General features: G+C 44.6%; 1 protein-coding gene across 2 annotated transcripts in view; it reads right to left on the bottom strand.

Moving 5' to 3' along the window:
* PLAT (plasminogen activator, tissue type) overlaps positions 1–25,410 on the bottom strand; it is a 40,751-nt gene that overhangs the window by 4,768 nt on the left and 10,573 nt on the right. The window contains exons 2-13 of one of the 2 annotated variants that reach the window (XM_075346404.1): positions 24,255–24,336; positions 15,335–15,418; positions 13,695–13,737; positions 11,546–11,677; positions 10,868–10,978; positions 9,208–9,382; positions 5,544–5,635; positions 3,584–3,755; positions 2,553–2,638; positions 2,272–2,464; positions 2,059–2,195; positions 467–607 (exon numbers count right to left, since the gene is read on the bottom strand). In XM_075346404.1, the coding sequence (XP_075202519.1) occupies positions 467–607; positions 2,059–2,195; positions 2,272–2,464; positions 2,553–2,638; positions 3,584–3,755; positions 5,544–5,635; positions 9,208–9,382; positions 10,868–10,978; positions 11,546–11,677; positions 13,695–13,737; positions 15,335–15,418; positions 24,255–24,263 (1,375 nt within the window). In that variant the 5' untranslated portion in view covers positions 24,264–24,336. The remainder of the gene's footprint in view (positions 1–466; positions 608–2,058; positions 2,196–2,271; positions 2,465–2,552; positions 2,639–3,583; positions 3,756–5,543; positions 5,636–9,207; positions 9,383–10,867; positions 10,979–11,545; positions 11,678–13,694; positions 13,738–15,334; positions 15,419–24,254; positions 24,337–25,410) is intronic. The other variant, XM_075346405.1, reaches the window with a different exon arrangement.

Here is a 25,410-nt window from a genome sequence, read left to right as displayed (position 1 = left end):
CTGACAGCTTACATGGTATCTGGTCATATTTTCTAATCTTTAGATAATGCCATATTTATTATGTTAATTTATATTCAGACAGTTATCTTAATATAAATTATGCCAAATATGGTTGTTTGTGGAGAGTGTGATTATTTTAAAAGCCAAATGTGATACTAAAGCTTGGGGTGGGGGCGCTATTGCATTGAACTCTATGCAAAATAATCTCCACCCACTGTGGTGAAAAGTGGTACTGCAATGACTGATATCTTGAGGATTGTGAGAACAGCCTTATATATGATCATTTCATTTTATTTGTTATAGTACGTTATTTTGTCTAATATTTTCTTATACTTTATTATCTATCATATGTTGGATCAATCTTTGCACATCCCCTTTAATGTTCCATATATAGACCGAGACCGCTATGAGTCCTACTGAGGTTGTGCACTATATTTCTCTGTATTGACTTTTGTTATGTTCTTACTATGTGCATGTTTTCCAAATCCTGAGATTTCACATTCTGTCCAGTCTGGCAGCATTTGGTCCTTGACAGGCATACATGCTGGCCGGGCGCTGTCCGTCTCCATAGAACATGATCCAGAAGAAGACTTGAGCTTTAGAAGAGCTGTAAGGCATCATGAAATATACAATAGATGTATTACCACAGTATGCAGTGAAGTCATTTGGACTGAAAGGGCTATTGTTTTTTTTGTATCATTGTGGGTTAAGTTCCCCAAATGATCAAACCCACCAATAAGGCTGGCCTACCATCCGATGTCCAACCAACCATCTTTTCCTCCATAAATGATGTGTTTAGGAGATATGGGTTAGCACCATTATGTGATGACCAGTGGTGACCGGGCACTATCATGCTCAGGTGCTCAGTACTCGTAACTAGTGATGAGCGGGCACTACTATGCTCGGTACTAGTGATGAGCGGGTATTACCATGCTCAGGTGCTCAGTACTCGTAACTAGTGATGAACGGGCACTACCATGCTCGGTACTAGTGATGAGTGGGCATTACCATGCTCAGGTGCTTGGTACTCGTAACTAGTGATGAGTGGGCATTACCATGCTCGGGTGCTCATAACTAGTGATGAGCAGGCACTACCATGCGCATAACCAATGATGAGCGGGCACTACCATGCTCAGGTGCTCGTAACTAGTGATGAGCGGGCACTACCATGCTCGAGTGCTTGGTCCTCGTAACTAGTGATAACCGAGCACTACCATGCTCGAGTGCTCAGTACTCGTAACTAGTGATCAGTGGGCACTACCATGCTCGGGTGCTCGGGTACTCGTAACTAGTGATGAGCGGACACTACCATGCTCGAGTGCTTGGTCCTCATAACTAGTGATGTGTGGGCACTACCATGCTCGGGTGCTCTGTACTCGTAACTAGTGATGAGCGGGCACTACCATGTTCGAGTGCTTGGTCCTCGTAACTAGTGATGAGCGGGCACTACCATGCTCAGGTGCTCAGTACTCATAACTAGTGATGAGCGGGCACTACCGTGCTTGGGTGCTCGGTACTCGTAACTAGTGATGAGCGGGCACTACCAGGCTCAGGTGCTCGTAACTAGTAATGAGCGAGCACTACCATGCTCGAGTGCTTGGTCCTCGTAACTAGTGATGAGCGGGCACTACCATGCTCGGGTGCTCTGTACTCGTAACGAACAGTCGGACGCTGAGACAGGCGTGACTAATGTACCGAGTAGACGTCAATGGGTAACTCAAGCAATATCTTCCAGAGAAATGCTTGCGTTCCCAATTGACTTCCATTGTACTCAGTACTCTAGTCGGGGCAAATCTAGTCTTGTTAGCCAACTGGGCAGGACTCTCAGTTCTTTGTGGGTGTCTTCTGGAGGACCACACCCAGTTGACTAACAGGACTACATTCATGTAGAGGGAAGAGCTGGTCATATCTCAGGAACAGGGAGGTGCAGGAACAAGAGAAAAACAACGCCGGATTTAAGAGAACAGCGCCATTTACACTGGGTGAAATAAAATGACATGTATGGGAAGTGAAGGGTACACTTTAAATATTGGGCAAATTCTGAGCGTGCATACTAACCAATATCATTGTCAAAGGTAAAATCATCAAACTGCGGGTGTACGTGTAATCGCTCCACTCTGAAGCTTTGCTCCTCTTCTCCTGGCACAACCTGCATTGTCCGCCCCAGTTTTACCCGCAGCAGATTTGGCGAGGACCTGTAAGGAGAAGCTGTCAGTGACGGAGCCGACAACCATTCAGCATCATCCATGGTCAGACAAACCCTGTACTCACTCTTCATGGAAGCAATGAGCCGCCGTCACCACCCAGCAGGAATTTATGAGTGTCCCTCCGCAACGAAAATACTCTGTGCCCCTGGAGACACGAAAAATAGCCGCCGTCCATGGGTGAGAGGTGATGTGCGCAGATCTGCCCCCGGCGATTTTAAAGCCAGGATTTAGCTGGGGATGGCGGATTCCACAAGTTGCTGTCAGAAATGAGAAAACAGAAACCTCTTTACACCCTTTTTTTTTTTCCCTTCGTACCTGGTTTATAGATCATTCGCTATCGCTTACCGCATCGGGGAACATCGCAGAACTCCCAGGAGGTTTCGGTGCCGCTCATCACGTGACACCAAGGACGGACATCATTGTCCGGATTCCTGCAATGTACAGAAAACATTAGAATGACTTTAGACGTCTTTATTGTTCGGTTCCTCTGTTGTTCCTCCTGGAAGCGAATGAATAAATTGACAGTGGGGCATTACGGTTAACCTAGTCAATGGTGCATGTTCCCAAAAATCACTGTTCACAGTGTCAGCCTGTATACGAAAGCACTTATTGACCACCCGGACGATCAGGGGGGCTCCCTCAGTGTCAGACTGGGGCACTAGGAGCCCACCAGTAACACTGACTCTGGGGCCCATTGATCAATTACATGCAAATATTACATTCACAAATGTACCTATGCTTCTATATGATAATATACCTTGTAGTTTGGGGGGTAAGTGACATACTGCCTCAAAGGGGCCCCCTGGAGGATTCTCCGACCCTCCTGTGGGCCAGTCCCGTGATAGACAGGACAAATAGAAAATCACTTGAGCACTACTAAAAATCTCCTGTAAAGCATTTGTTTCCAAAAATGCCACGATGTGGAGCTCTTGTATCCAATCACACATTCAGGGGGCATGGTCAAATAATCGAGTAAGAAGGGGTGGCGGAGGGCATTTTTTTTTAATTGGAAAGGGGCCCACCAGAGGATTCTCCGGCCCTCCTGTGGGCCAGTCCTTGATAGACCAGGTCAATTTTCTTAATGACATTTTACATATTGTAAAGCCATCAGTAAAAGTTGTGAAATATGCTATTGACAAATGAGAGGGATGGCTATATCTCAGACAATGGTAATGCCATTCATACATTTCCAGGAGGAATAACTGAGGAACGGAACAGCACAGAATTGTAAGTATCAGTACTCCAGAATTTCTGTTTTATGGGGAAAACAAGGACAAGAGAGGAAGCGTCCTCTAAAGGTAAGTACTCTCAGTGTGCCACAGGGTCCATAAAGTAAAGTGTTTATCAGAACACACCATATATATATATATACGCACCTGCAGTAATTGTGGCTCCCCAGTCTCAGCCTGCGGGCACTACCTTGCCAGGCGCTAAACTGCTTTTTCTTTAGCAAAGGTGAATCCCATCGCAGGCAGCTGGCACCGGATTGGCTGGTGCCCCACGATCCTCCATATGTGGTCCCTCGCTCCGAGTAACAGTCTGTTGTGTCTGGTCAGGAGAAACATCTGTATTATATATAGGACATTTCATGGAGATCACTGTAACTACATGTCAGTCATTAGTCATTCATGTGAGTGTGCGCTTGTACTGCCAGAGAAAAAACAGATAGGATTCTGAAAAAACAGTACCAATTATGACCACTAGGTGGAGACAAAATAAAAGAATTATGTGACCTTCAGATTACTTCAACAAGAAAGTCCAGAATACATGGAAATGTCCAGTAAGAAATATACCACCACTTCTTGGTTGTCACCTTTAAGAATATTTTTTTTTATTTAAGGCCTGTATTTGAGGCTAAAAATAATTTGTCCAATCAGGTTTCATTAAAAAAAAAATAAAGTTGCACCTTCTACTTTCTGTAGCCTCTGTGTTGCTCTGTCTATTGCTGGCTGCAGAGTGAGCTAACTGAGAATCTGTCAGTGAGCTCGCTAGGAGAGTCTAACTAAAAGTTGCACCATTTACTTTCTCTAGCCCTGTCTATTGCTGGCTGCAGAATGAGTTAACCAAGAATCTCTCAGTGAGCTCGCTAGGACAATCTGCTTGGGATATCATAAAGAGCAAACACTTGGCGAAAGCTCTGTTAAAGATTTTGCTTTGGGCCCCAGAAGGACTAGCCCACCTTTTGTGGATTTTTATTATTTTTTTTGCTTGAGTGGAGCTAAAAGTAATTTTTATTATCGAGTTCCCTGAAAAATGTTGCAGAGTTTCCCTTCTATAGCTGGCTACAGAAGGAGCTAACTGAGAATCTGTCAGCGAGCTCACTAGGAGAGGCTGACTAAAAGTTTCACCATTTACTTTCTCTAGCCTCTGTCTATTGCTGGCTGTAGAATGAGTTAACTGAGAATCTGTCAGTGAGCTCGCTAGGAGAGGCTGACTAAAAGTTGCACCATTTACTTTCTCTAGCCCTGTCTAATGCTGGCTGCAGAGTGAGTTAACTGAGAATCTGCCAGTGAGCTCGCTAGGAGAGTGACTAAAAGTTTCACCATTTACTTTCTCTAACCTCTGTCTATTGCTGGCTGTAGAATGAGTTAACTGAGAATCTGTCAGTGAGATCGCTAGGAACGTCTGACTAAAATTTGCACCATTTACTTCCTCTAACCTTTGTCTATTGCTGGCTGCAGAATGAGTTAACTGAGAATCTGTCAGTGAGCTCACTATGACAATCTGCTTGGGATACACATAAGAGCAAACAGTTGGCGGAAGCCCTGTTAAAGATTTTGCTTTGGGCCCCGGAAGGACAAGCCCACTTTTTGTTGATTTTTTTATTTTTTTTTTTTGCTTGAGTGGAGCTAAACATAATTTTTATTATCGAGTTCCATGAAAAATGTTGCACGGTTTGCCCTCTATAGCTGGCTACAGAATGAGCTAACTGAGAACCGGTCAGTGAGCTTATTCTGATGGGGAGTTTGTAACTCTTGTGTACTTTTCTGAGCTCCTATTGGCTGATTTATGACCACATCAAAGTTGAATGTGCAGGAAACAATGAGCCTGTAACACCCAAACGGTGCAAAATTTTTAATGAAACCTAATTGCAAAAATGATTTTTTTTAATAACTCCAAACATGTATTTAAGTAAAAAAAGATTATTCCCAAAAGTGGACGACCCCTTTAAGTGACGCCTCGGTGCATTCCTGAGTGTAATAATGGAGTGTGCAGTAATAATTCCATCACTCCGTATAATTTATATGCTGACTATCTGGAGAATGTCATTGTGCTGCTGTGAGCGGTTTCCTGTGTTTCGCCGGTGGCCGTCCTCCCCCCGGTGCTGGCACTCACTTGCTGGGCAGGCGGGCACGCTGCAGTAATCCCAGCTGTACTTCCCATTCTTAAATATGTAACACCAGGGATTTCTATCACCATCCGGATTCCTGTAAGATAATAAATGGCTGTAATCTCGGGGCCGCAGGCTGCTCAGTCTTTTACAAAAGCATTTATAAATCCGGTGCAGTACATGGTCCCTGACTATAGATGGCGCTATAGAGAGCAGTGGGTTCTGTCCTACGCCTAAAAGGCATATTTAGTAGTTTAAATGGACATTCAATTCTAAACTCATACCATATACTCTGTGCATCAATTCTTCATGATCGTCAAGATCTCTGCTTGCTGTCATTTCATAACAAGTGGATACAAATCTGCCTATATTGCGTTATGGACGCACTGGTGTATGGATTGTTTATTTCTGTATTAATTACTCAAAGATTTCAAGATCTCTGCTTGCTGTCATTCCATAACAAGAGGATATATGCCTATATTATGTGATGGACGCACTGGTGTATGGCATGTTTATTTCTGTATTAATTACTCAAAGGTTTCAAGATCTCTGCTTGCTGTAAGTGCACTGCAATCTGTCCTGATCATGTGATGGATGCACAGCTACACTGCTCGATACAAGACAGAGCTTTGAAAGCTGCACTCTGAGGCCTGCCTTTAGACGGACATGTTTCATGGTCCATATACGGACCACAATGTCCGAACAGACAGCCTCACATACATAGATGAGGTCTGGAGACTGACGGTCAGGACAGGCACTGAAGATCCTAAACGGACCATAAGATACACCCGGCCTAAATGTGATCAACTGAGCGCCTGGTTGTCCATCACAAGCCCAATACAGACTATTATCCATAAAATAAAAATAAGGTTCTTATGAACTGACAGCAAGCTTTAACTGACAGCAAGCGTTAACTGACAGCAAGCGTTAACTGACAGCAAGAGTTAACTGACAGCAAACATTGACAGCAAGCGTTAACTGACAGCAAGCGTTAACTGACAGCAAGAGTTAACTGACAGCAAACATTGACAGCAAGCGTTAACTGACAGCAAGCGTTAACTGACAGCAAGCATTAACTGACAGCAAGTGTTAACTGACAGCAAGCGTTAACTGACAGCAAGCATTAACTGACAGCAAGCGTTAACTGACAGCAAGCGTTAACTGACAGCAAGCGTTAACTGACAGCAAGCGTTAACTGACAGCAAGCGTTAACTGACAGAAAGCAGAGATCTTGAAAGTGGTAAGAGATTGGTACAGAAAGTAACAAGGCATACACCTAGGGTGTCCATCTCATGACTAAGACAGATTATCGACCATTTGAAGTAGAAGAAAACATTTTCTTAATGGGCAGCAAGCAGAGATCTTGAAAAACATTATATGCTATAATGGAAATGATGATGTAAAGATAAAGAACCAATGTAGAAGAAGTAGGAAAGGGGAGAAGGAAAGAAAAAAGGAAGAAAGGGGGGAAAGAGAGGAAAAGGGATGGACGGGGGGAAGGAGACATGGAAGGAAGAAAGCGGGATGGATAGGAAGGGGAGGAGTAAGAAAGAGGAAAAGGAAGAAAGGAGGAGAGAAAAAGATGAAAGGGAGGGGTAAGAGACAAGGAAGGAAGAAAACGGGACTGATTGGAAGGTAAGAGAGAAAGGAAGGAGAGGAAGAAAGGAAGAAAAGAGACGAAGGAAAGAGAGAAAGAGGAAGAAAGGGGGGACAGAGAGGAAAAGAGATGAACAGGGGAAGGAGACAAGGAAGGAAGAAAAAAGGGGACGGAGAAGAAGGAAGGAGAGAAAGGAAGGAAGAAAACAGGATGGAGAAGGAAGAAACTGGATAGATAGGAAGGAAGGAGAGGACTGAAGAAAGAGCATGAAAGGAGAAAAAAAAGAAGGGAAAAAGAGAGAAAAAGATGAAAGGGGGAAGGAGACAAAGAAGGAAGATGTAAGGGAGAGGAAGGAAGAAAACGGAATGGAAGGAAGGAATCGGGGGACGGAGAGGAAGGAAGGAAAGAAAGGAAGGACAGGAAGGAATAAAGGAGGGAAAGAAATAAAGAAAGGAAAGAGAGACAAAAGGAAGAAAAGAGATGAAAGGGAGAGGAAAGAAGAAGAGAAAGAAAGGAGAGGAAGGAAGAAAGGAAGGAAAGAAAGATAGGAAAATTAAGAAAGGAGGAGAGAAAAAGATGAAAGGGGGGAGGAGAGACAAGGATGGAAGAAAACAGGAGACTGATTGGAAGGAAAGAGAGAAAGGAAGGAGAGGAAGGAAGAAAGGAAGCAAATTGAGGAAGGAAAGAGAGAGAGAAAGAAGGAAGAAAGGGGGGAAAGAGAGGAAAAGAGATGAACAGGGGAAGGAGACAAGGAAGGAAGAAAACAGGGGACGGAGAGGAAGGAAGGAGAGAAAGGAAGGAAGAAAACGGGATGGAGAAGACGAAACTGGATGGATAGGAAGGAAGGAGAGGACGGAAGAAAGAAAGAGGGAGCAAGAAAGGAGAAAAAAAGAAGGGAAAAAGAGAGAAAAAGATGAAAGGGGGAAAGAGACAAGGAAGATGTAAGGGAGAGGAAGGAAGAAAACGGAACGAAAGGAAGGAAGAAATCGGGAGACGGAGAGGAAGGAAAGAAAGAAAGGAAGGACAGGAAGGAATAAAGGAAGGAAAGAAAGAAAGGAAGTAGAGACAAAAGGAAGAAAAGAGATAAAAAGAGATGAAAGGGAGAGGAAGGAAGAAAGGAAGGAAAGAAAGGATGGAAGAAGAGAAAAAAAGTAAGAAAGGTGGAAAAAGATGAAAGGGAAGAAAGGGACAAGGAAAGAAGATGGAAGGGGGAGGAAGGAAGAAAACAGGAAGGAGAGAAAGGAAGGAATGGAAAAAAGGAAGGAAAGAAAGGATGGAAGCAGAGAAAAAATGAAGAAAGGGGGGAAGAGACAAAAAAGTAAGGTCAGAAGGAAAAAAAGAGGGAAAAGTGAGGAAGGAAGAGAGAAGGAAGGGAGAGAAATAAAGGAGAGAAAGGAAGAGGAAAAGAGTGGAAGGACAAAGGGAAAGTAAAAGGAAGGAAGAAAAGAAGGAAGAGAGGAAGGAAGAAAAATGAAGAAAAGAGGGAAAAGAGAAGAATGAAGGAGGAGGGAGGAAAGAAGTTGAGCTGGGAGGACACATAGGCGGCAGTAGTTTTTTTCAGAAGTATGTCCACAGCTGATGTTCATCTCCCCACTTATTACTTCTGGGGTCTATTTTTTTCTTAGTTGCAGTACCAGACTCTGCCTAATGACAACAGTGGCGCTGTGGCTTGATCAAAAGCAAATATTTTATTCTAACCCTGTGCTGTTCTATTGCTCCCCAGACACACAGGGGTTACATGATAATGGCCTCATGGCTGAGAGCTGTGCGGCAGAAAACTCACAGATTTTATGACTTCTTGCCATGTTTTCGTGGTAAGTACAGGTGTATAGATACACCTTTGTGTTCAGGTCCCCGAAATAAATTTTACAATCAGTTAAAAACATTAATCATTGAAATAATTGAAATTCATTGTAAATTTCTGCTACTTTCTAATACTTTGTGTTTCCATTCCCCACTATTTTACAAGAACTCTGCTTGCTGTTGGTGAATGGTAATGCTGTCAGAAATCTTCCTGTTCTGTATTAATCTTCCCATGCCAGTAGGGGGCAGTATACACAGACATCTGGTACCTGCAATGGTTGTGGTTCCCCAGGCCGAGCTGTTGTGCGTCGCGGTGCTGAGCGTTGTATGGCTTCTGATTAAGCCCCTGGGAGTTCCAGTTCACACACACTTGTCCGCTGTGCGTCCGGCTGTGGTTTCCTCGGTAGGACGTTCCTGAGCCCTCGTAGCAGGAGGCCAAATTATCTGCAAAGTGATAATCAGATACTAAATATGACTGGACGTAATTAGTATTAAGAGGTTCTCCGCCTCAATGATCTACAAAGAGAAGTGTAGGACAATACCAATATACCCCTGTGATAGTACCAGGTTGTACCACCCTAGTGCCCACACTCTTGCTGACAGTTTCCCTCTACCTTCGTAGTGCAACACTACACACCCAGCCAGCTTCATGTAGCTGTCACAAGGAAGTTTTTGCAGGCATCGCCAACTGTCATGGCGGCGTCAGGATCTGTGGCAACTACAGATTTTGTCACTCTGCCTGCTATCTTCTCTGAAGTCTGTGATCAGCGCAGGGAGACTCAGGTGTCGACCCACAGACTTGCCAGGCTAGCAAGAGCTAATCCCTGATGTGCTGCTTGTTAATCTACTTTAGTCACATTCACTCCCCTCCTATATATGCTGGCTGGACAATTCCATTAGTGCCAGCTATAGTTTATCTATACTGGTCTGGTGAGGTGTTGTAGTTTATTGCTGTGAGTGGTTGCGGTCTTAACACTTGTTGTCATTTTGTTGTTGCCTTACTCCTCTTACTTTTCTCCTTAGTGTCTTATTGTTTGTTCCTGTGAGTTTAAAGTGTGTGTGAGTAAGGGCAAAGTCAGACTAACGAAGGCATCCGATATGAGTGCATCGGATGCGATATGCTAATGACCCACGGCTCCCGCTCTGCTGCGAGCGTGAGCCGAGTGTCATGCGACTGTGATGCGATCCTGCGATCGGAGCACAGCTACGGAGGACAGAGAGGGATTATTCTCTCCATCTCCTCTATTATCAGCCTGTGCGTATACCGCACTGCACTTGGATGACCTCCGAGTGCAGTCTGATGTTTCACTTGCACCCATAGACTTGTATGGGTGCGAGTGATAGGAGACTCGCAGACAATTGCAGCATGTTGTGATTTTATTTTTCCTCAGCCCGATTAGGACTGAGTAAAATCTTGCAAATGTGAGCTGCTGTATTGTCTTAAATGGGGCCAAGTGCAATGTCAGATTTTCTCGCATTGCACTCATGCGAGTCATACACCAGTGTGCCTCTGCCCTTAGTTTTTCCCTGGCTGTCTATATCTGTTCTGCCATCACACTCCTGCCCTTTCCTTCCTTTGGGGAGGGGGGGGGCAAATTAGCTCTGTTCAGGTGAATAGCCAGGCACGGTACTCAGGCATCTCCACCATTAGGAGTAACCCTGAGATAAAGGATAGCCTAAGGACCCCTTACGTGAGGGACTGTATAGGAATCCCTGTCCCTCTCTATCCTTCAGTCGCATTGTGACAGTAGCATGCCGGGATGCGGCAGACGACTACTTCACCTACGAGTACCAAACCGCACCAATGTAACACCTGCACTACACAACAACTAAGTTGGCCCCCAGTCTCTAGGGGCCCCATAGACAGTGTAACCTGTCCATATTATACCCTTATAATATACCTTACAACATGTCGCCCCCTCCTCATACCTATTTCACAGTGCTCTCCGGTGAATCCGCTGAGACATTTACACAGGTAATTTGGGGAGTACAGCGCCTGCAGACATTGTCCTCCGTTGTAACACTTGGTCTCCGAACAATCTGTTGAAAACAAAGAGATTAAACTTCATGATCCGTCCTCCGCCCATCCCCCATCGCAATGGTGGACAAAATCTCCCTACTTATGTTTTTGAAGATGTACATAAGGACGAATTTTGGGCATTTTAGCCCCCTGACAAGTTCCTAGGGAACATCCTAAAAATTCTGAAAACCAGTTACTATAGGGAGGAGTTTGTATCAACCATACCCTTTTGGGTCATGAGATTGCAATGGAGAAATTGGGACTATTGGCAAGTATGTAGGTGAACAAGCCACGAACTTCGCCATCATTGCTGCTCCATGACAGTCGCTCTGTTTCCTCTTCCTGACCTGATCCAGTGATTGATGTAGGAAGGAGTAGCAGGAATCTAAAATTGTGCATATTGGTTTTACCAGATGTAGCCTATGAGGGGCGCTATTTCTAGTAAGAAAAGGGAGATATCTTTCCAATCTCAATTGGAGAGCATGAACTGTGAAGGACACTAAATGTCAAGGGTTTATCCAAAATAGAAACACCCTGCAGATGTTTCCCAGATCAGATTTGAGACAAAGACCCAAGTATCTTCTTACCCATGAATGGCACACTGTGACACCTGCGCTTCCCCTCCTGACAGCGGCAGAACTCCACCCTCTGACCAGCGGGACGTAGCCAGGTGTCTCCAGCCATGTAGAGTCTTCCCGAGGGTCTCTCCATACACAGAGCTGTAGAGCAAGGAAATGTTAACAAGATGACCATTACTATTTGTTTTTTAGGTCTTTAGTACAGTATTCCAATTTTTTTCATCTGTGACACAGATTTTTGTTCTACATTTTTGTCTGTGACACTCATTTTTTTCAACTTTTTCATTTGTGACATTCATTTGTTTTTTAGGTCTTTAGTACTCCAATTTTTTTTTAGACTTTTAAATCTGTGACACCATTTTATTTTTTCTACTTTTTTATCTGTGACACCCATTTTTTCAACTTTTTCATTTGTGACATTTATTTGTTTTTTAGGTCTTTAGTACTCCAATTTTTTTTAGACTTTTAAATCTGTGACACCATTTTATTTTTCTACTTTTTTATCTGTGACACCCATTTTTTCAACTTTTTCATTTGTGACATTCATTTGTTTTTTTGGTCTTTAGTACTCCAATTTTTTTTTATACTTTTTCATCTGTGACACCATTTTATTTTTTCTACTTTTTTATCTGTGACACCCATTTTTTCAACTTTTTCATTTGTGACAACTATTCTTTCCCCCACTATTTCATAATCATGCTAACTATTTTAGGTCTTTAGTACACCTATTTTTATTTATCGGTGACACCTACTTTTTTTTCAAAATTTTAATCTGCGACATGTTTGTTTCTTAGATCTTTAGTACTCCAATTTTTTTCTACTTTTTCATCTGTGACGCTGATTTTTTTTTCAACTTTTTGATTTGTGACACATTTTTTTGCCCACTATTTACTAATATATTCATGTTATTTTTTTTAGGTCTTTAGTACACCTATTTTTTTTTTTATCTGTGACACCCACTTTTTTTCTACATTTTTATCTGTGACATTCATTTGTTTTTTAGGTGTTTAGTACTCCAATTTTTCCTACTTTTTCATCTGACACTCATCTTTTCTATTTTTTTTTCTGTGACAGTCATTTTTTCAACTTTTTCATTTGTGACATTGTCTTTTAACTCTTTAGTACTCCAATTATTTTCTACTTTTTCTTCAGTGACACCCTTTTTTTTCTTCTTTTTCATCTATGACACCCATTTTATTCAACTTTTTCATTTGTGATAAACATTTGATTTCCCACTATTTACCAGTGTAACCATGTTACATTTTTAGGTCTTTAGTACACCTATTTTTTTTTTTATCTGTAACACCCACTGTTTTTTTACTTTTTTATCTGTGACACTAATTTTTTCAACTTTTTCATTTGTGGCATCCATTTTTTTTTCTCATTAGTTACTAATTTAATCATGTTAAGTTTTTCAAGTCTTTAGTACACCAATTTTTTTCTACTTTTTCATATGTGACACCCTTTTTTCTACTTTTTCATTTGTGGCACGCATTTTTTTTTACACCACTACTTTAGTTGTCTTTGTCCTTGACAAAAAAGTATCAGTTCTGTACGATCAAATCAAAAGTATTTTGGACTCCCCAATGAGCTCATTATGTATTAACCAGGGGGAAAAAGGACTGGTGACTAGGCATGATCGCATACCTCAAATATTCGGCTTCGCAAATATCCGACGAATAGGTCGCCGCTATGTGAATATTCGATGCGCAATGTAAGTCTATGGGAAGCCCGAATAGTTCTGAATAGTTCTTATTCGGGTTTCCCATAGACTTACATTGCTCATCGAATATTCGCGAATAGTCGAATAGCGGCGACCTATTCGGCAAATATTCGCGAAGCTGAATATTTGAGGTATTGGATCATCCCTACTGGTTACCTTTATATATAAGAATAGCTACAGCAACTGTACAATGTGAGGTCTCCACTCATCTGTCTTCTCATAGCTGAGCTTTCTGGACCCTTGCATGAATATCCCATTGGATTTTGGAATTTACCAACATTTATAGATATTGATGAGGTTGGTCAGAGTTAGATTTGTAGTTACCCTCTAAGTCCCCCATATATAATGTATTGCTAATTGCCCTCCAAATCTTTTCCTTTATCCAGTTCCTCACCACTAATACCCCTCTCCAAGATAATAGTAATAAATAATCACATTTGTATGTCCTTGTTCCTCTCTTCTCTCGATGATGAAGGACCTGGAAAAGAAATAATAGATGTGATTAAAGAGCACACTGATATAAAGATGTAAAATATATTCTGACATAAGAAGAAAGAAAATAACAGCCCCTGATGGGTGAACATGTTGCTGGTGTCAGTTGTATACATTAGCTGACAACCTGCTGCTAATCATGGCCTTTTATTCCCCTAGATGCTGAGGTCATTAGCGACAGCAGCATCTAGATGGTTAACAGAGGGAGATGGCTCCCTCATTTACCCTGTAGGCAATCCAAAATAATGTGGCCCCTATGGTCTAACAGTTGTGACCTGTTAAGGTGTTAGCATAATTTTACCGGAAAAACACATAACGTGACATGTCAGATTTGAAAAATTATAGTTTGTCACTAAGAGGGGTAAAGCGGTTCTCCAAGAATATAACAAATGGTCTGCCAGGACGTGATTTAAATGACAGCCCATCCTAGTCACGTGTCAGGTAGGGCTGTAATCTGAAGAAATACAGCTCATGAGACCTGTGTCTCACTGGCATACATACAGTACATTCATGTGCCTAGAAGGGCTGTGACAGGAGAAGAAATAAATCTTGTCCTTGGCTGACTGAGCACAGAAGACTGATTCTAGTGAAAATAATATTTTGTGCTCAGTCTGTGGAGAAGATTTATTTTTTCTCCTGTCACAGCCCTTCTCCTGAGCTGTGTATATGTGTGTAATGCTCACGGCTGGTGTAGAGGCAGCAAGCGAGGTTAGTGGACCCACTGGACCACAGGGAGGGGGCCTGGGCTTACCTTTTAGTGGGAGAGGCTTAACTAAGACGCCAGGTTCCACTCCCAGGGCAGTGACCGGGACTGTGGCAGCTGACCCCCAGGACAGGAGACGGACTCAGGTAAAGAAACAGGTGCAAGCTGGTACCTATGGGATGGCTGAGGTAGACAAGCAGGCGGGTACGGACAGGTATGCTGGGTTACAGCAGGTTCAGATAGGTATGGGAAGGCAGGTACAGGTAACGGACACAGGGATAACAGGACAGGAGCTCAGGAAATGACAATTAACTAGCTAGCAGACTGAACACTGACTAACTCAAGGCATTGTACAGGCACCTCCCCTAATGGGAGGATGCCTTAAATACAGATAGTGTCTCTCCGCTATAGGCTAAGAGGCATTTCCTTCTATGCGTGTCCTTAGCACAGTCCCGGGAGACCTGGGCTGCGTCCACTGGCTGCGGGAGGGGAAGAAGGCAGCAACACACATGGACGACCGGGGGAAAGGGTGCGGGGGAGGATGTGACCCGATTGATGCGGTGCGTTAGTCGTCATCCCTACAATGTACTTATGATATGGCTCCTCTGTCAGTTGAAACACTCGTCTTGGGAGCTGTGTTCCTTCTGACTTGTGACTATCATGGCCTGCAAGTGATACTACATCATGGCAGCCATTTTATTACATTCTTGGAGAACCCCTTTAAGGAGTCTGCCTCTACGGTATGCTATCATAGTTATGCAGAAATAGAAAATCTCAAATGCTGGACCATAAGTAGTCAAACTTCTCTTCTAGGTTAGGGTTGTTAATATATTGTCTGGTGTAGGATAGTCATATAATATTAATTACACAGTCTACTTACATCTGTAGTGGATGAGACGAGCTGACCAAGGATGAAGATCAATAAGATTGTCATTGCTCTGGGGCCGGGAAGACTTGTTTGAACCTACAAGAAGGACACACATAAGGAAGGTGAAGAAAGGCTAGCCCATAATTACAGAAGACAAATATGTAACGTAAAATTGAAGAGTCCATATGTTTGGGATCAGGAGATGCTCGTATAAAAAAATGTTCAGCAGATATCTCCACCGCATTCTTTTCTTTACCAGGTCTCCATAACTTATGGACTGCTTAACAGCTTTCTGTAGGAAGACATAAACCAGGACTAACTGTAAACGTCTATACTTACATACCTATCCTCTTTTATCCTCCTAGCCAACATTTGTTATATCATTCCTATCCCATCCCTTAATCCCGGGCCAGGAATGACCGCAGTGTTCGGTAAGCGAGACTCATTGTAATTTATAGTCTTCTTCTCAATGTGTGGTCTGGAAATAGCTCTTAATGATTTTATCAGATGACGTAAAACAGAATTCCCGATATCAATTCCTTGAAGCCTAGATTTCCCATAACAAAGGCCTTCTGTCTGCCTATCACATGGTATTACATTGAAGTTTTCATTACTGGATGTGACAACAAGGGCCGGGATTTATGGAAATGCCGGATGCGGTTTTAAGTCTATCTGAACCCAAAAGTAAATAGACGTTGACTAGACGTGAACACTACCACATGTTAATGTCCTATGATTACATGATTGGTCATCTATTTACTGAAATATGACATCAAAGCTGAAGACTCTAAACAGGCTCATATTAGCCCGAAAGTAATTCCAAATACATAGAACCATTATAGAAATCAGGGGCGGAACGATCGCAGTCGCAGGGATTGCGACCGAGTCCTAAGGTGCTGACCCCAGCTGTTTCTTCAGCTGGATGTGCGTCTGAGGCAGCACATCCAGCTGAAATGGATTGTGGTGCAGAGACCCGTCGGGTTCCTGCACTGCGATACACGCTCCCGGCAAAACAGAAGCCAGCAGCTTTCAGCGGCGTTCTATGACTGAGGTGGCACATGACAATGATGTCATGTGTTGCCATAGCACGGACACCGATGAAAGCTGCCGGCCACTGTGGATCGGGTATAGAGGAGGACACCGTGCAATGTGGAAGTCAGTAAGGGTGAGTACAGCATATACCAGGATGGGGACAGTATATACCAGGAGAGCCCCAGGAACATATATACCAGGAGGGGGATAGTATATACCAGGATTGGAGACATATTTAGTAGTATGGGGGACATACCAGGATGGGGACAAATTTACCGGGAAGTAACCCAGGATGGGGTACATTAGAACAGGTTGAGGGACATTAAAACATAATGGGGGGAGGGCAACTCGTATGCCTTTATAGGATTTAGAACACTAAATGCATACATATATCTGACCAACATGAAGGGATGAGGGGGCTCAGGTTCAAATTTTGCACTAGGGCCCATTGAACTCTAGATACACCACTGATATCAATGGTACGTAAGAAGGGAATTTTGTTTACTTACCGTAAATTCCTTTTCTTCTAGCTCCAATTGGGAGACCCAGACAATTGGGTGTATAGCTATGCCTCCGGAGGCCACACAAAGTATTACACTAAAAGTGTAAAGCCCCTCCCCTTCAGCCTATACACCCCCCGTGCTGCCACGGGCTCATCAGTTTTGGTGCAAAAGCCCGAAGGAGGAAAAAATTATAAACTGGTTTAAAGTAAATTCAATCCGAAGGAATATCGGAGAACTGAAACCATTTAACATGAACAACATGTGTATACAAAAACAGGGGCGGGTGCTGGGTCTCCCAATTGGAGCTAGAAGAAAAGGAATTTACGGTAAGTAAACAAAATTCCCTTCTTCTTTGTCGCTCCTTATTGGGAGACCCAGACAATTGGGACGTCCAAAAGCAGTCCCTGGGTGGGTAAATAATACCTCATAATAGAGCCGTAACGGCTCCGTCCTACAGGTGGGCAACCGCCGCCTGAAGGACTCGTCTACCTAGGCTGGCATCTGCCGAAGCATAGGTATGCACCTGATAGTGTTTCGTGAAAGTGTGCAGGCTCGACCAGGTAGCTGCCTGACACACCTGCTGAGCCGTAGCCTGGTGTCGCAAGGCCCAGGACGCTCCCACGGCCCTGGTAGAATGGGCCTTCAGTCCTGAGGGAACCGGAAGCCCCGAGGAACGGTAAGCTTCGAGAATTGGTTCCTTGATCCACCGAGCCAGGGTTGACTTGGAAGCTTGTGTCCCTTTACGCTGGCCAGCGACAAGGACAAAGAGTGCATCCGAGCGGCGCAGGGGCGCCGTACGAGAAATGTAGAGTCTGAGTGCTCTCACCAGATCTAACAAGTGCAAATCCTTTTCACATTGGTGAACTGGATGAGGACAAAACGAGGGTAAGGAGATGTCCTGATTGAGATGAAAAGTGGGCAAGGCAAATGGCCAGGGAGAAAACCCCTGAGCAGAGCACCACGACAGGAATATTTTCCACGTCCTGTGGTAGATCTTGGCGGACGTTGGTTTCCTAGCCTGTCTCATAGTGGCAATGACCTCTTGAGATAATCCTGAAGACGCTAGGATCCAGGACTCAATGGCCACACAGTCAGGTTGAGGGCCGCATAATTCAGATGGAAAAACGGCCCTTGAGACAGCAAATCTGGTCGGTCTGGCAGTGCCCACGGTTGGCCGACCGTGAGATGCCACAGATCCGGGTACCACGACCTCCTCGGCCAGTCTGGAGCGACGAGGATGACGCGGCGGCAGTCGGCCCTGATCTTGCGTAACACTCTGGGCAACAGTGCCAGAGGAGGAAACACATAAGGAAGCCGAAACTGCGACCAATCCTGAACTAAGGCGTCTGCCGCCAGAGCTCTGTGATCTTGAGATCGAGCCATGAATGTTGGGACCTTGTTGTTGTGACGTGACGCCATTAGGTCGACGTCCGGCATCCCCCAGCGGCAACAGATCTCCTGAAACACGTCCGGGTGAAGGGACCATTCCCCTGCGTCCATGCCCTGGCGACTGAGAAAGTCTGCTTCCCAGTTTTCTACGCCCGGGATGTGAACTGCGGATATGGTGGATACTGTGGCTTCCACCCACAGCAGAATCCGCCGGACTTCCTGGAAGGCTTGCCGACTGCGTGTCCCACCTTGGTGGTTGATGTAAGCCACCGCTGTGGAGTTGTCCGACTGAATTCGGATCTGCTTGCCTTCCAGCCACTGCTGGAACGCTTTTAGGGCAAGACACACTGCCCTGATCTCCAGAACATTGATCTGAAGTGAGGACTCTTGCTGAGTCCACGTACCCTGAGCCCTGTGGTGGAGAAAAACTGCTCCCCACCCTGACAGACTCGCGTCCGTCGTGACCACCGCCCAGGATGGGGGTAGGAAGGATTTCCCCTTCGATAATGAGGTGGGAAGAAGCCACCACCGAAGGGAAGCTTTGGTTGCCTGAGAGAGGGAGACGTTCCTGTCTAGGGACGTCGGCATCCTGTCCCACTTGCGTAGGATGTCCCATTGAAGTGGACGCAGGTGAAACTGCGCGAAAGGGACTGCTTCCATTGCTGCCACCATCTTCCCCAGGAAGTGCATGAGGCGCCTCAAGGGGTGTGACCGACCTTGAAGGAGAGATTGCACCCCTGTCTGTAGTGAACGCTGTTTGTCCAGCGGAAGCTTCACTATCGCTGGAAGAGTATGAAACTCCATGCCAAGATATGTCAGCGATTGGACCGGTGTCAGATTTGACTTTGGAAAATTGATGATCCACCCGAAACTCTGGAGAATCTCCAGAGTAACGTTGAGGCTGTGTTGGCATGCCTCTTGAGAGTGTGCCTTGACCAGCAGATCGTCTAAGTAAGGTATCACTGAGTGACCCTGAGAGTGGAGGACCGCAACTACTGTAGCCATGACCTTGGTGAAAACCCTTGGGGCTGTCGCCAGGCCGAACGGCAGTGCCGCGAACTGAAGGTGTTCGTCTCATATGGCGAAGCGCAAGAAGCGCTGATGCTCTGGAGCAATTGGTACGTGGAGATAAGCATCCTTGATATCGATCGATGCTAGGAAATTTCCTTGGGACATTGAGGCGATGACGGAGCGGAGGGATTCCATCCGGAACCGCCTGGTCCTTATCGAGTTATAAGCGCGGCCGCCGTATAAGCGCGGTCGGCGCGGAAGTCCCCGGCGCACTAACAGTCCCAGCCGCGCCGCAGTGATAACCATGGCAGCGGCGGTCAGCGCGGCAGTCCCCCTACACGAACACACTCAGCGACGCTGAAGTGTGTAATGGCACAAACGCAGTCAGCGCTGCTGTCCCCGGTGCACTAGCACACCCAGCAATGCTGGAGTGTTGCTGTGCGCGGTCCCCACGGGGACACAGAGTACCTCAAAGTAGCAGGGCCATGTCCCTGAACGATACTCGGCTCCTATCCAGCATGGTCCTCAGGAGCTGTGGATGGAGCACGGTCTCCTGTGCCTGGAGATCGAAAGGATCCCACTTCACCCAGAGCCCTAATTGAGGGATGGGGAAGGAAAGCAGCATGTGGGCTCCAGCCTCCGTACCCGCAATGGATACCTCAACCTTAACAACACCGCGACAAGAGTGGGGTGAGAAGGGAGCATGCTGGGGGCCCTGTAATGGGCCCTCTTTTCTTCCATCCGACATAGTCAGCAGCTGCTGCTGACTAAGCTGTGGAGCTATGCGTGCATGTCTGACCTCCTTCGCACAAAGCATAAAAACTGATGAGCCCGTGGCAGCACGGGGGGGTGTATAGGCTGAAGGGGAGGGGCTTTACACTTTTAGTGTAATACTTTGTGTGGCCTCCGGAGGCATAGCTATACACCCAATTGTCTGGGTCTCCCAATAAGGAGCGACAAAGAAAACATAATTTACATATTCCTCATGCTGACATCCTAAAAAGGTCTGTTCTGGTAATATTTGGCAAATGAACTGTAATAGTCATGAAAAGACTACTACTCATAATAATAATTTGAAAAATCCTTTTGCCTAGTTTTAACCTAAATACCCTAAGTACCATTAGCAGTAAGTCAAAATAATAACTTAAGAACACAGAGGTGAAAAACCTTTAGAGCTTATATTTAATGGTGACTTTTTTTAGCTGATATCTGACCTGCTTTTTACCTGCAAACAGTAATGATAATAGTATTTAATTATAAACCAAATTTCAATTTAATTTTTCATTCTTTTCCACTTATAAAAAGAGGAAAAGTCTGTGTAATTTCCACATGAAACGTGTCTAATTAGGCCTATTGTGTTATATCTGAGTATTATGGTTGGGCTGCATCCAATTACAACTTTGTCTGAAAGCATGAATTTTATGGGTCATCAGATGACTCATGAGCTTATATCATAAAGTGAAGAAAAACATTGCCCCGGGCTTAGTCTGACCCTCCAGATTAGTAGAGCATCTCCCAGTTGGCTCAGAGCCTGAACTACTTGGAATGAAATGAAGGGCTGTGCATTGTCTTCATGTCTTAAACACGAGTCTGTCAGCCGTGGACTGACCATATAAACTCTTGTATAGGATATTGAAGTTTAATCAGATATGCTAATTATAGTGCTTGGTGTACCCTGGGTGTGGCCTGGAGGCTTCGTGCACCCTAGGTGTGGCCTGGAGGCTCCATTGCATTGTTTCACCCACTGCTTTTGCATGTTTTTGCTTCCTTCACTGGTGATTGAGTGCATAGTTTTGCCCAGATCGAGCACTGTTTGCAGAGAAAGAAAATCCTGTACTGTCAATCAACTGTCATAGTTCTCTCTCTGCTATAAGAGTTTAGTGACAGGTTTTGGGTCTGAGTCTCACTTTCCCTTGTGAGACTCTGCTATTTAAACATGTTTTCCTTTGCTTTGGCAGTTGTAGGGTTAATGGAAGTATTCCTTGACAGCAAGCATCCTCATTACCTTCTGGTTTGGACAATTCCCAGTCCCTTTATATACCCTCTGCTACCAGCAGAGGGTGCCGGTTATTCTTTATTCATTTGGATTCTGGTTTGGAGAAAGAAGGAGCTGCTGCTACCCTCTGCCGTGGTTGCTGTGGTGGCTGCAGTCTTAATTCTGACTACAGCATTCTGTTGGTGTGTTCCCCGTCTGTTTTCCTTTCCTGGTGTGCTGTTTCAGTGCAGCGGTGAGGCTAGCGTCCTCACCTGCCCACTCCTTAGCCAGGTACTATTGTAGGGTCATCTCAGGGCTTCAGGTTCCTGCTCGGTGACAGGCGAGAAACTTGCATAGGGACTGGCTAGGATTGCAGGGTACAGTGGCAGGTAAGTGGAGGAGGTGTCCATCTTCCCTCTCACTAGTGCTATGGCTCACCGTTGTTAAAGTGTCCCCGGTGTACCACTTGTCTTGTCGTGGTTATTTCCCAGTTTAAGTTGTGTGTTTGGCCTCTTACCGGACTCTCCCCTAGTCCCCTAGTCCGTGCATGACATCACCAGTGTAGTACGTGGGGCAAGGAAAATCCGTGCGTGGAAAGGTGCTCTGAGCCTCTTTGTTACACCCAGGGTGCACTGAGCACCCTAATTAGCTCTTTGATTATACTGTAGTATGACGGAGACAGCAATAAGCGATAAGCCAGTAAAGGTGCCAATTTTTATAGGGGCAATATCCCCTACAAGGGTGCGTGCTTAAGGCCACTTTACACACAGCGACATCGCTAGCGATATCGCTGGTGAAAGCACTCGCCCCCGTCGGTTGTGCGTCACGGACAAATCGCTGCCCGTGGTGCACAACATTGCTAACACCCGTCACACATACTTACCTTCCTAGCGACGTCGCTGTGGCCGGCAAACAGCTTCCTTTCTAAGCGGCCGCCCAATAGAAGCGGAGGGGCGGAGATGAGCGGCCGTAACATCCCGCCCACCTCCTTCCTTCCTCATTGCTGGCAGCCGCAGGTACGATGTAGTTCCTCGTTCCTGCGGTGTCACACATAGCGATGTGTGCTGCCGCAGGAACGATGAACAACCTGCGTCCTGCAACAGCAACGATATTTGGGATTAGAACGACGTGTCAACGATCAACGATTAGGTAAGTAATTTTGATCGTTAACGGTCGTTCCTGCGTTTCACACGCAACAACGTCGCTAACGAGGCCCGATGTGCGTCACGAATTCCGTGACCCCCAACGACATCTCGTTAGCAATGTCGTTGCATGTAAAGCCCCCTTTAATCTTTATACTGTCAGTTTCGGCTGATAGTCTCCCTCTACCTCCTTCTGTGTTTGGCCATGTATTCCTCATTCTCCAAATGTTCTAAATGTTTAATGCGGCGTTATTACTTCATGTAGTTGGCTCTGAGATGGAAAATATCCAGAACTCAATGGAGCAAATTTGTCATCAGACACATTTTAGTTTTCTGTGAATAGTTTTGTGGGGGGAAGAGGGGGGATTTATAGTTTGTTTCCAAAGGGTCAAGGGTGCACTATAGGATAGTTGTATATCTAGAGAAAAAAATTAGCGGTGGGATGGTTGGGGGAGGGAGTTCTTGGCATTACTCAAAGTGGTTTTCTGGGAATACTCAATGATAAATCCGAGCAGTAGAAGTGTGTAGGGACTTCTTTGTTTTGTTTGGCTTATGACCTAGCTGAGTTTTTGGCTGTATTGTCTGGATTTTTGATGGGTCACATATACCCCCCTCCCCAAATACAAAATCAATCGTTTTCAACTCATAACTGAACACACAGTTATTGCAGTTTACTAGATGCCTTGTTGCAGGGGTGTCAATCTCAAGGCCCGTGGGCGAAATCTGGCCCACCTGAGAGCTGGGTTGCCAACCTGGGTGCCTTTCTCTGCCATTCATAGCATCCGGCAGAAGAATTCAACGTCCTTGTTTGTTTTTTTTACATTTTAAAGCCCAGTTTGTGCTGTGCATGCATTTAAGAGGTCACCATGTGTAGTACATGTATGGGCTCCTCGTAGGTGTGATGTCATTTCCATCACATGTTGGTGTCACTTCTGGTCCGGAGCGCAGTGAGCCATTCAATGGAGGTTCTGGGACTCAGGAGAGATGTGATGTGCGCTCCCCAACCTTAGCCGTCGTTCATTGCATTATTAAGAAGCTGCAGATGAAAAAGGGCAAATAGTGGTGGGATTTGAGGGGCTACACTGCTGTGGGTATGCCTATAGTGAGGTTTAGGAGGCCTATAATGAGAGAGGGATGCCTGTGATGGGATGTGGAGGGCTATAATACAGAGAGATTCCTTTGGTGGAATTTGTGGGGGAGTCTTGGAGGATGAACAATTGGCCAGTTTGCGCATTTCAGTCCATGCTCGTATTGTATTGCATGGAGATCTGCATGAGCCCTTAGAATTACAAGCAGCCCTTTGAAGGCAACCATAATGCTGACGTGGCCCTCGGTGAAAAAAAGAGTTTCACACCCTTGCCTTATTGCCATTGTAGGTCACCTATGTAATACATAAACATAAGTGGTCCTCCAGAGAAAGAACTGCCCTTACTGGTAGATGGGATTCAGATTACATCCATTTTCCCTATTGGAGTCCCATGTCTCACATCAGCCTAGATGCCTTATGGGGTCTTGGTCATGTATCAAGGCACCAGCATTGTACTGTAAATGGTATATGGAAGGTGTGGGGGTGATGGAAACTACAAATTTTGTCCCAAGAGCTTTAGGCTACATGTCTGCATTTAGGACATATGTAAGAAGGAGGTCTCAATCCTTGATAGGGGTTTTGTTTCTTCAGAACTTGGTCTCATTACCATGCATCCTTGTTTTTCTACTGTCCCTCACAAACATACATTTTTTGCCACAATCATTTCATAATGGTGAGTGCAAAATCTATTATATTTGTTGTCCGTCTCGATTTTCACCAACCATAAGTCACTAAGTGCTAGACGTATCCCGTTGTGACCCCCTCCATTCACAGCCATTGCTTGTCCACTTACCTTCTCCATGGTTGGAGACTTCTTACTAGAACTTCTGCAGTCTGTAAAGTCTTGTGACCTCCTAGAAGACTGTGAGCAGCTGCTGAGAGAAAAGACAGAGGACGGAATTACTGAAGGTTTAGTCATCGGGGGAAAAAGAAAGGAGATAGGCAGGCGGGGGACATGTGTAGGAGGAGGAGGAGAGTCCTAATAGAGGACCACAACAAGTCACAAAGAGGAAGAAGGTTGATAATAGAGGAAGTCATAGAGACAGAAAGACCAGAAGATGAGTGTGATGTGTACAAAAGTTAGGATAGTAATATATCACGTAGTCAACAAACATAGACGAGATCTGTGGAAACTCAAGGAGTTAACCGGGTATGAAGTGGAATTTTAAGTACTTCACATGAGTACAGAATGAGTGGACTCCAGCCTCAGATCTGTTCATGGCTCTTCCTATATCTAATCAATCAGTCTTTTCATCTATCACTATGCATTTACTCATGCTGACTACTTTGATTAGCTGTAAATTGACCCCCCAGGTCGCCATTGCAAGGAATATAACCACAAAAATACCAATGAACACAAGACATCTGCCTATCTTTTGGTCCACCATGCAGAAAGATCACTTTATTGGTGAATGAGAGGTGGAAATAACCATTTCCGGTCCTTAAAAGAAAATTGTATACTGCTCTTTAGGTCTGATTTGTGCACCTTTTTTTATCTTTATTTTTTCTTTTTATTATTTATTTTATTTTCATCTTTTCACGTGCGTCTTTTTTGAAGGCACTTTTTTATTGCGTTTGTCTCTTCTTTTTTTGTTTTTTGTTTACGTTCACTATTGTAGACGAGATTTAGGCTTTCCAGATGTTTTTGTCTCATTCGTCAATTGTGACTTTTCCGAACGTAGCCGCATTTGTGAGCAAAGGTGCTCCAGTTCCTCCACAATTCATAATTTGAAGGGGTTTTTTTAAAGTTATTTTTTTTTTGTCTTCTAAAATTTGATTAGTTTTTTTGAGCCAAATTCATCAAATGGCATATGTGGTTCATGAATTATGTACAAAGTAAAAAAATGGTCTGTTTTTGTTCTTTCACTACCTGCTTTTGCCACTTTTGAAAGCAAAAAGTTGAACATTTTACAAAATGTCATAAAATCGCTGGAGTAATTTTATGGGCG

Source organism: Anomaloglossus baeobatrachus, chromosome 4, assembly GCF_048569485.1.
Source record: "Anomaloglossus baeobatrachus isolate aAnoBae1 chromosome 4, aAnoBae1.hap1, whole genome shotgun sequence".
In the NCBI taxonomy this organism is placed as follows: domain Eukaryota; kingdom Metazoa; phylum Chordata; class Amphibia; order Anura; family Aromobatidae; genus Anomaloglossus; species Anomaloglossus baeobatrachus.
This window is presented reverse-complemented; position numbering and strand designations above follow the sequence as displayed.